The sequence below is a fragment of the Nicotiana tabacum genome, chromosome 7 (assembly GCF_000715075.1).
Source record: "Nicotiana tabacum cultivar K326 chromosome 7, ASM71507v2, whole genome shotgun sequence".
NCBI lineage: Eukaryota > Viridiplantae > Streptophyta > Magnoliopsida > Solanales > Solanaceae > Nicotiana > Nicotiana tabacum.
Window position 1 is genome coordinate 119113123 of NC_134086.1, and position 10513 is coordinate 119123635.

At 34.5% G+C, this 10513-nt stretch overlaps 2 protein-coding genes across 2 annotated transcripts; one reads left to right on the forward strand and one right to left on the reverse strand.

Moving 5' to 3' along the window:
- The first annotated feature begins 216 nt into the window (after positions 1–216).
- On the forward strand, positions 217–3341 carry LOC107812834 (E3 ubiquitin-protein ligase RSL1-like). The gene is made up of 2 exons (XM_016638004.2): positions 217–917; positions 2954–3341. Exons 1-2 carry the CDS (start codon positions 283–285, stop codon positions 3135–3137), a joined length of 819 nt encoding a protein of 272 aa, XP_016493490.1. The 5' UTR covers positions 217–282; the 3' UTR covers positions 3138–3341.
- A 1739-nt stretch (positions 3342–5080) lies between these two features.
- On the reverse strand, positions 5081–6138 carry LOC142161831 (germin-like protein subfamily 1 member 20). The gene is made up of 2 exons (XM_075217542.1): positions 5940–6138; positions 5081–5812 (listed from the first exon to the last, which is right to left on the reverse strand). Exons 1-2 carry the CDS (start codon positions 6061–6063, stop codon positions 5250–5252), a joined length of 687 nt encoding a protein of 228 aa, XP_075073643.1. The 5' UTR covers positions 6064–6138; the 3' UTR covers positions 5081–5249.
- Between the last annotated feature and the right edge of the window lie 4375 nt (positions 6139–10513).

Consider the following 10513-nt stretch of genomic DNA (forward strand, 5'->3'; position numbering starts at 1 on the left):
ATGCTTACCCATAAGTCGCTATCTTTAGGTTTCCTACGGAAATTTTTGTAAGGTTATTGTATATAACAAATTTAAATTAGCATAACAATTATTAATAAGAGTAGAAATTTGTTATTACGATATTCCAAGAAAGTCCGGCTAACTTGGAGAAGACGGCGTATTTCAAATAAGCATACGTGGAGGAAATTTTTCAGACGAATATTAAAAAGACTCTGAAACATTTCACCACTTCCCCCGCTCACAAAGTGACAAAAAAAATCACACCCACCACTCAAACTAATAATGGGAAACATACTGCTAAAATATGGCCGAAATAATTCAGAACTTAATCAAGCACAAGAAATTGCAGTGACAGAATTACCAGATGAACATCAAAATTTCACCTGTGAAATTTGTATCGAGCCAATGTCGTTACCCGACAGAAAATTTAAGAACCAAAATCGTTGTGTTCATCCATTTTGTATCGACTGTATTGAAAAATACATTTCCGTCAAGCTAGAGGACAATATCGGCGACATTCCATGTCCCTCTCTGAATTGTAGCCAGTTTTTGGACCCTATTTCTTGTAGGAATCTTTTGGGTCCTCACCTGTTTGTTAAATGGTGCGATGTGTTGGGTGAGTCCTCTGTTTTAGGGTTGGCGCAATGTTATTGTCCGAATAGGAACTGTTCGGCTTTGATTTTGAACGAGTGTGGTGAAAATGCAAAGCGATCGAAGTGCCCTAATTGCAAGAGGTTATTTTGCTTTCGCTGCAAGCTTCCATGGCACGCTGGATTACGCTGTGAAGAGAGTGGGGGACTGAGGGACGAAAACGATATCGCTTTTCGTGTGCTTGCTAAGAGTAAAAAGTGGAAGAGGTGTCCTCAGTGTCGCCACTTTGTTGAACTTAATGAAGGTTGCAAATTTGTCACCTGCAGGTTAGTTTGTTGTTTCCTCTCCTCTTCCCTTTTTAATATAAAATCGTTTTATTCTTTGCTTAGGGTTATATGTTAACAGATATATATGAGAAATCTCATCTTAAATTGGGATGAATTACAACTTGTGGGGTTTGGATTATACAGGAGTCTGAACCTTTTGCAAATTGTTTTGGTATTAATGAATTTTTTTTTGCAAACCCTGATAGTAGTATTGAGCTATGGTTAAGTTGGATTCTTTTTTGTTTGTTTTGTTGAGAAGAATTAGGGAGCAGTAAAACCCTATGGTGGGCTTTCTGCGGCACACATCCGGATAAGTTAGATTAGTCGGACTAGTGGGTACCTAACTCCAGATAGTTAAACCAAGGGAGGGACGGAGGGACGAAGGGACAAACAATCATGCAAATATTTAGTATCAATTTGAAAGGGGTCCAAATAGAGCAGAAGTTCGGGATTGATGCATATGTGATTGAGTTATAACGTTTCAATTCCAGGTGAAGAATGTGGACAGGAAAGGCAGGACTTTGAGGACTTGCATTTAGCTATCATAACCAAAAGAAGAAAGAAAAAAGGATGAAATATTGATCCCTCCCCTTCAATCTATGGCTCCATGGAGCGAGGACCAAAAAGCTTCTGTTTGGCAGCAGAATCGTTAGCTATCATTGGTAAAGGGTCGTAATCTTGTATATCACTGTATACCTAGTTAGTAAATCTTTTAAGACCTGTGCTTGATGGGATTTGGAGATGGTGCAATACCGGTAATCTGAATCAGGAATTTCCGTATTTTCACAAACAGGGATAAATTGCTAATATGCTGCTGATTAGCGAGCTTCAAAATAAGGCTTGAAAAGCCCTATAAAACCTTAGGCCTATAAATCTAGCAATTATAAATGTTATACAATGTTAGGCTACAAGTATGAAGGGTACAAGATATTATGTGGAAGCGTCTATAGTTTTCTGGGCGGACTTGTATATCTCTAATATGAGCAGATAAATCATCTTATACATAGTAAGGAAATTAATATGAAAAGAAAATTATCTAATATATCTGTAATGCCACTTAATTCGATACAATACCGAGCATTCTCCGCTTCGACTTATCTGAGATTGCAGTTGCTATATTTTTCTCAGTTGACATTGATAGGGGTTGATCATATCGACCGTTATAGGAAGGATGAACTGGGCATGAGGACAACATAACATTTGAATCCCCTAAACTAGATCACGTATCTACCATCTACTATGTTGATCTGCCAAATTTAGTCTTATTAATGGTCCAGTTAATATTTTCCAGTTGTAGACAGACCTTTTCTTCAAAAGTTATTCAAGTATTCGGCTCTAATTGAATACTTATATCCTTACCAATTGAAATGTTTGCTTTTCAACTGTATTTACTTTTCCGCACAAGTATATCCTTTTATTTTATCGTGTTTACTTTTCTTTGGGAAAAAAACTTGGGAGAAGTTAGCAGCAATGAACAGTGAGCATGGGATTTTATGCGAGATAATCAAGCTTGGCCTCCGTATATTCGAGTTTAGATTTCATCTACCGGTAAAAATAACTTATAAAAGAAAAAACAAAAAAAGAAAAGAAGAGGTTATGAAGCCAAATAAATGTTATGGGAGGAAAAGAAGTTGCTCATTAGTAGTATATTTTTTAATATACCAGATTTATGACATAAGATATTAGCATACCTGAGTTATTAGATGCTTAATGTTTTCGTATTCTAATCCTGACAACACCTCATGATTCAGAAATTTGTGATCTTATCATGATTTAATATACTCTCCTATGCATTTCTTCCATTCTTCTGATTTTGTTCAGTTCTGAGGCCTTATAAAGGCACGCAGTCCTTGAGAAAGATGTGTTGTGTGAATTTGATTGACATTGTCATACCTGTGCTCTGTTAAAATATTGCACTCTTTTTAGAATTCAAAAAAATAACTCTTTTTGTGATATTAAACCATAAGATGGGGAGAAATGGTTTAAACTTTCAAGTATGTTACTTTAATCTGATTCTCTTTTTCATCTGGATGTAGGTGTGATGCCCTTTTCTGCTACAACTGCGGAAGACGAGTTAATGGGTACAGGTGTGATTGTGATTCTAGGCACTCCAGATATTTGATTTGTTCTCTGTTTTCATTTGTTATCCTATTTCTCCTTTTCGTCTGCTTGAATGCCTGGAATGTCTATCACTATACTAGTAGAAGGCTTAAAAACTAGACTTGTGTATAGGCATTTACCTCTATTATCTTTGAGGTTCAGTGAGAAATATTAGAAAATTTGCACGCTGTGTGCACTTGAGGCAGAGAAAACAGCGTAAACAAGAAAACAGAAACCACAAAGGAAGTTTGGACAGATGGAATCTAAGTAGAGTTAAGTTCTCACAGATTATTGACTTGCTAATTCAAATTGTTTCAAAAGCCAGCTATGGTTTTCTGTTGCAAAATGTTTGCAGCTACTGCATCCATTCAAATATATTTCTAATGTGAATTTCCAAGTCTCTTCCAAGCTCCCGCAATCCCGTCTAGGGAAAAGAGAGTTAGCTGCTCAACGTCAACATACACTACTTGAGATTATTTTTTTTTGCCAAACAGTGTGAAATAACATGACATGTATAAGCAACATCTAAATAATAACACGTAAAATGACCAAAACCCTTTTTAACTTGCTTAGTTTACTACTCCCTCTGTTTTATATTAAATGAGGTACTTTCCTTTTTAGTCTGTTTCAAAATAAATGGCACATTTCTAAATTTGGAAATAATTCAACTTTAAACTCTTTCATTTTATCTATTTACCCTTAATGAGAAGCTTTTATAGCCACACAAATGTCATGGCCCCACAAACTTTTTACCCCTTAAGCTTTTAAGACCACAAGTTTCAAAAGTCTTCTTCTTTTTTCTTAAACTCCGTGCCGAGTCAAACTACCTCATATAATATGAAACGGAGAGAGTATCTCTTAAGTTGTTATTTCCCATGCGTTTCTAATGCTCCCTATTAGAATTTTTTTCATTCCCAAAACTCGAACATGATACTTTTGGTTAGGGGTGTACATAGACTTGGTTCGGATTTTACAATTACCAAACCAAACCAATTGTGTCGGGTTATTAAATCTAAAGACCAAATCAAACCAATAAAACTCGTGTTTTTCAATCTCGGTTTTTCGGGTTTTTTTCCCCCGGTAAAATCTTCGTAGAACAAAATATATAATGTATGCTCAAAATATTTCTTTAATCCTAATAAGATACAATTATATAAAGTATTTTCCAAGAAAATAATACAAAATATGAGATGTGTCATGGCGTTATCCTAAAATATTCAACAATAAAGACAATAAAATTAGTTAATTTAAATATTGCTAATTAAAAAATCATAATAAAAATAAACATAATCTAAAAGTACTAACTCATGCTAAAATAAATAGACTAATAAGGGAGTATTAATTACATGACTAAACGCTAAAGAAAAATAAAAATAGGTTATGCATTTTTATCTAAATTATTGCAAAATAAAAAATAGATATTCAATACATTCTCGTTCGTAATATTGAATTGAATGTCTTTTGTTAGCATTAATATTGATTTAATTTTGGTTTGGGCTTTTGTTAGTATTATTTAATTTACTAATATTAATGGATATAAAACTTATTGAAACATTCAAAAGTTCTAAGTCCAACCTTGAAATAATACCTTAAAAGATAAAATTATGAATTTTTTTTAAGAAATAGTTATAAATTACATCACAATAAGTATATTTATATATTAAATATATCTAAAATTTCTATATATGTAATGTTAGGTTGGTTTGGTTTCGGTTTGACTTTCTTTAGTTAAAACCAAACCAAACCAATTATGGTCGGGTTTTTTTTTCCAACACCAAACCAAACCATTGTCGGGTTTTTTTTCTCGGTTTGACTCGGATTATCGGATTGATGCAGTTTGTCGGTTTCCTTTGTACACCCCTACTTCTGGTTAAGGATGTATGAATCATATCTATTCCATACAAAAACAAAAAATTTTCTTTTATGCGTCGGTGTTTTAGATTGTGACAAATAAAGTAGCCTTTCTTTACGCAAAGAAAAAATGTATAGAGAAGTGAATGGTAAGCATACCACTCCCGCAAGAACTAAGCAATGTTTTTCTTTCTTCCAAAGAGGGATGAATATCACAAACAACAAACTTATTTTTATTCCATAACAAGCCATAACATATCCTCATCCAATACATCACAGTAAAATGGAGAGGAAAACCAATCGGAAACATTACTTATTTACGTGACACAAGCAGTTCACATAACCATAACTATTTGTAGCTTAATATAGTTTGCTATTACTTTAGTTGTTATCCCACCAGAATTGTGATTGGAGGTAATCCACAACTTTCTTGTCAACTTGGAATGCTTTCGTAAGAACATCAGGATTGATTGGTGGGTCTGAACCAAATACTGCATTTGCGATAGTGATGACTCCTGGATTTTGACTACTGAGTCCAGCAAATGCAACAGCATTAGTCTTTCCAACATTAAACTGAAAATGAATGAGACCTATTGGGAAAACGAACACATCTCCAGGATTTAAAATCTTGGTAAAGAGCTTGTTCTTCATATTTGGACCAGGGTTTGAAAGGACAAAGCCAACGTAGAGTGTGCCCTCAAGAACAGCTAGAATCTCAGTTCCTCGAGGATGTGTATGAGGTGGGTTGAGACCATATGGTGCATAATCAATGCGCGCTAAAGAAATGCCCAGAGTGTTGAGTCCAGGTAAGTTGCCAACGTTCACAGCAGTTACAACAGATCCAAGTTGATTTGAGGTATTTCCAGGTATGTTTAGACCTGATTTAAAGAAATCATTTGCCATAACCTGCTTTGGATCCTTGCAAATTTTTCCGTTCACAAAAACTGCAGAGGAAGTTTCAATAATTAAAAAAAACAAACAAAAAGGATAGGAGAGAAGCACACAAATATTCATAAAAATTGCTAAGACCAGATTGATTTTTGCATTCAAAATAATTATTTGATCATATACCAGCAGCCATGGAGTCGTCAACAGCAACACAAATATCCTGCAAAGGACTAGGATCAAATGCATGGCTCATTGAAGATAACAAAGCCATTATTGCAATGGTTAATACCAATGTTCTGAGAGCCATTTCTACTATTAACTACTATCTTATGAAACAATTAAAATGATCTTTCCTTTGTTGATCTGTTACAAACTTAATAAGTAAAGCTTCCTATTTATAGATGAATATTTGTTTGAATTGGTCGTCAATTTTTCATTAACAAATTGTGGATTAGGCTTCTATATTAATTACCAAGTCACCAATTGGTAAACTTTTTAAACACTTGAATACTGAAGCTTCCTTCAACAACTACACAGACCAAATTTTATTTACTTAGCAGGTAGAGAAATTAAGATTTGATAGAAACATCCTAAGGGGGGAAAAAAAGAACGTATATAACCCCCACTAGATGTAGACTGAGATGCCTTATATTGCACAGACGACCAAATAAGGTGTACAGACTAATCGGAAATGATTTATTCTAAATCTTCATTGACATCAGAAATTAATTACTGATATCCTTGTTAAGTTTGAAAATTATCAGATCACCCACTACATTGATTTATTAAACTACTGTATTAAATTCAAAGTCAAGTAAACCGATGACTACGTTGTTCTGCACGGGAGAGGACAATTTATCATTGTTATTTTACAAAGGAGTAATAGAACTAATAAGTGAAATAAATATTCACAGCATAATATAAAGTTGTTTCTTTGTACGATCTAGAACATAATTTTCCTTGTCAGAGCATGCAGTTTTTGAGTCCTATATAATGCAGAAAAAAGAAAGAAAGATACAGTAGTAATTAACCCAACAGAAGTCTTCCTCCTTTTTCTTCACCTGCTAATGTTTTAGTATTCAAAATATAACAGTTACTTTGATGACTTTGAGGTGGAGGCTTCTAATAACACACGGCAACACACAAATGTGTGTGTATATGTACATCTGATTTATTAAATCCAATGGTCTTAGCTTCTATTGTTTGGTTGTGCTTTTCAGAAAGTAATAATGTAACAAAGAACAAAAAAATGGTTAATTTCTGCCATCTACCTGTAACCTTTGCATTCCGAGATTTCATTATTCTAGTAAATTTTTAAAATGAGAAGGTCAGCCTTAATTAATTTTCAGGTTTCTGTTTCTAATTACGAATTCGATAACTTTTTCATATAAATGGCGATCAAGTTGTAAACTAACATCTACCCATTAATTATATCTGATCATATTTTACGTAATTAATTGACTATTATATTATTCGCGAATGAAATTTTTTTCTTCCGTAATGATTTTTCAAAAGTTAAACTGGAGATTTTCATGTTAATGATTTTTAAGTTATCAGAATATATAAAGCTACTTTTAGATTGCTAATATTTGATCCCAACATTTTGTATCCTTTTTGAGCGCTGGTCCAATAAATTAAATACAATCTTCTTCTAAATGGATACTGTTTTTATTTAATTTTTTGGAAGCTGGAAGGTAACAGACAGACTTTGCATGGGAATGTTGGCTATTTATAGATGAAATTTCTTGAATTAGTCCTCAAAACTCCCCCAAATAAACAATGAATTAAGCTTCTTAATTACCAAGTCTTCCACGATATGATTAGTTTATAATAAACCAAAATCGTGAACGCTTCTTCAACATACCGAGACTAAATCTTAATTACTTTCCCCTGGACTTCCACCCAGCTAATCCCCAGGGCCAATGGACATGGTCAGTATTAGAAGAGTAACAAAGTAAACTTTGAAGTGAGAAAATTTGGAGTTAGAGATATATAGTAAGTTAAGGGAAGGGGTGTCATTGTTGCTTGTTGACGAATGGAGCCATACTAGTGATCACTAGCGGATCTAGAATTTGGGGCAAGCGGGTTCAGTTTAAGACGACCGTAATCAAAAGTATAAGCATTGTCGAGCACGACAAGCAGAATTTGGTCGCATCTTTTTTTTTTTGGGTATAATGTGATTTTTGTTGTGAAACAATAAAAGAAGAAGAGTATTGCAGAGCAAAGTAGAGAGAGAATTCTTATTGATATTGGGATGAATTACAATGGAATAAAACCCTCTATTTATAGGAAGAAGGTGACTTAGCCACCAAGTAATAAACCCTAGAATCTCTCTACATTCACCATAAATAAAATTCTATTTATAACAATTTTAAAATAAAGTCATTTTAAATTTGGGGCCTCTATATTTTTAACCAAGGTCACACATATTCTTATAGAAGTACAAAAAAAGCTATTTACTTTTATTTTTTAAATAATTTATCTATTTAATATAACAAATCTTACTTCAGCTAATTCATGATTTTAATAAATTTTAACAAATAAATCAATTTAAACAATTTAGAAATTTATTAACTTTAAGAAATTTGATAGAATATAAAATCCGTTTGTGTTAACAAAGTATCAAGTTACTATTATTTACGAATAGAAGACAATAAGAAAAGACATACAAATTAAACTAAATTAATATCAATAATTAGGGAGATGGGGCTTATACCCTAAACGAGAATTTTAATGTAAGACAAATTAAAACTTTCAACATACTCTAAGAATGTCACGACCCAAATTCTACTACGGGTCGTGATGGCGCCGGACACCGCTGTCAGGCAAGCCAATCAAAATACTTAATTTAATTCTTGTTTTAATAATTTTGAAAACTATGATTTTTCTTCAATTTCACTAGTAACAAGATAATCATTTCAAATCGAATATGAATGTTAAGAAGTTAATACAAGATATCCCATAATCATTCCAGAACCCGGTGTCACAAGTACATGAGCAATTTCTAGGAAATAAAATAAAATACAGTAACTGTCCGGAATACAAGGTGGACAAGAATTAAAAGAACACCGTAAAATGCTCTGAAGGGGACTCTACTAGCTGCGGGTCGTCTCGATAAATGAAGCTCACCTAAGTCTCCGTATCAATCATGCTGCTTTGCCACTAAGCCACCATCCACATATGAACCTGTGCAACAAAAATGCACACCAAGTATAGTATGAGTACGAAAACAACGTGTACCCAATGAGTATCCCGTCTAATCTCGAAGAAGCAGAGACGAGAGGTTGACTTCGACACTTACTAGTGGTCCAATGATAATATAGCAAAAGTGTGAGGAATTCATGGATTTCATAAAGTAAAATTAAACTCATAAAGCCGGAAAGCAGGTAACAAGTTCTCAAATCTTAAAGGATTTCGCAAGATTTACTTTTCATTGTCTTTATCAATTTATCTCTGGCCAGGAAAGGCAATTATCAACATTTAAAATTCTCAGGCAAGCAATACAAGCATGCACATATCATGCCGATGTCGTATGGCCCGATCCAACATAAATATAAAATGTGCACTGCCGAGGGTCGAACGACGCGAACCATAGATACATCTATTACCACGCTCGCGAATCATACATGCGACACGGTTAACATAAATAAACAAACACCCTGCTCGCGAATCATACATGCGACGCAGGTACACATAAAAATACATGCTCAAACAGCAAATTAAGAATTTATCGGGGAACGTTTATCCAAAAAAAGCCAATTTTTTTTAGCAATTTAAGAAAATAAAGTTTAATCTACCAATTCGATAGGATTTAAGCAATTCAACTGCCAACAAGATTACAGATATTCCAAGTATAACATGCTTTTGGATCCTAGACTACCTGGACTTACACATAGTAGTAGCTATGCACGAACTCTTGTCACCTCATGCGTACGTAGCCCCGGCAAATAGGAGCATATAGCCAATTATATCACCTATGGGGACAATTCCCTCTTACAAGGTTAGAAAGGAGACTTACCTCGCTTCGAAGATCCATAACGGGCATTCCACGCTCTTCCGATGACTCGAATCGATGCACCATGCTCCAAAACTAGCCAATAAGTATGCAAACCCATTAATTTATGCTTAATTACTCATTATAATTCAATTTATAACAATTCCTAACCCCGATCGAAGAGTTGACAAAATTGCCCTAGGGCACATGCCCGGATTCCGAAATTTTTCGAAGATAAAATTTACCCATGAACTCAGGAACTCAAATATATGATTTTCTCTTAGTTCCATGCCCAAAATCGTGGTAAAAATCCAAATTATAAATTTCTCGGTCTCTTACCAAAAACTCACAATTTCTACCAAATTTTTATGCTCAAATCTGTGTATAATTCAAGTATTAACTTAAAACTAGTAGAATCCACTTACCTCATGCGTGATGGTGAAAATGGCACCTCAAAGTTGCTCCAAAAATCAGCTCCAATGGAAGAAATGGGGTTGAAATAAACCCAATCCCGATTTAAAAGAACCCACTGCCTCCAGCATTTTCACACCTGCGGTGCACCATCCGCACCTGCAAAAATTTCTATCGCAGGTGCTGTCTCAGCCAACTCGCTCTAGTCCGCTTTTGCAGATCCAGGGACGCTTTTGCGGTCTGAATTCTGCGGAAGATTCGTCGCACCTACGACCCCAGCCAAGCCCAGCCATTTTCTTCTTCTGCGACACAAGGGCCGCTTCTGCGGCCCCGCACCTGCAGCCTAAGTCTC

What these genes read in the sequence shown, in the direction of transcription:
- LOC107812834 (XM_016638004.2), top strand. Translation starts at nt 283, where the DNA reads ATGGGAAACATACTGCTAAAATATGGCCGAAATAATTCAGAACTTAAT. An exon ending in TGCAAATTTGTCACCTGCAG is followed by an intron (nt 918 to 2,953) that starts GTTAGTTTGTTG and finishes ATCTGGATGTAG; the next exon opens with GTGTGATGCCCTTTTCTGCT.
- LOC142161831 (XM_075217542.1), bottom strand. Translation starts at nt 6,063, where the DNA reads ATGGCTCTCAGAACATTGGTATTAACCATTGCAATAATGGCTTTGTTA. An exon ending in TGACGACTCCATGGCTGCTG is followed by an intron (nt 5,813 to 5,939) that starts GTATATGATCAA and finishes CTTCCTCTGCAG; the next exon opens with TTTTTGTGAACGGAAAAATT.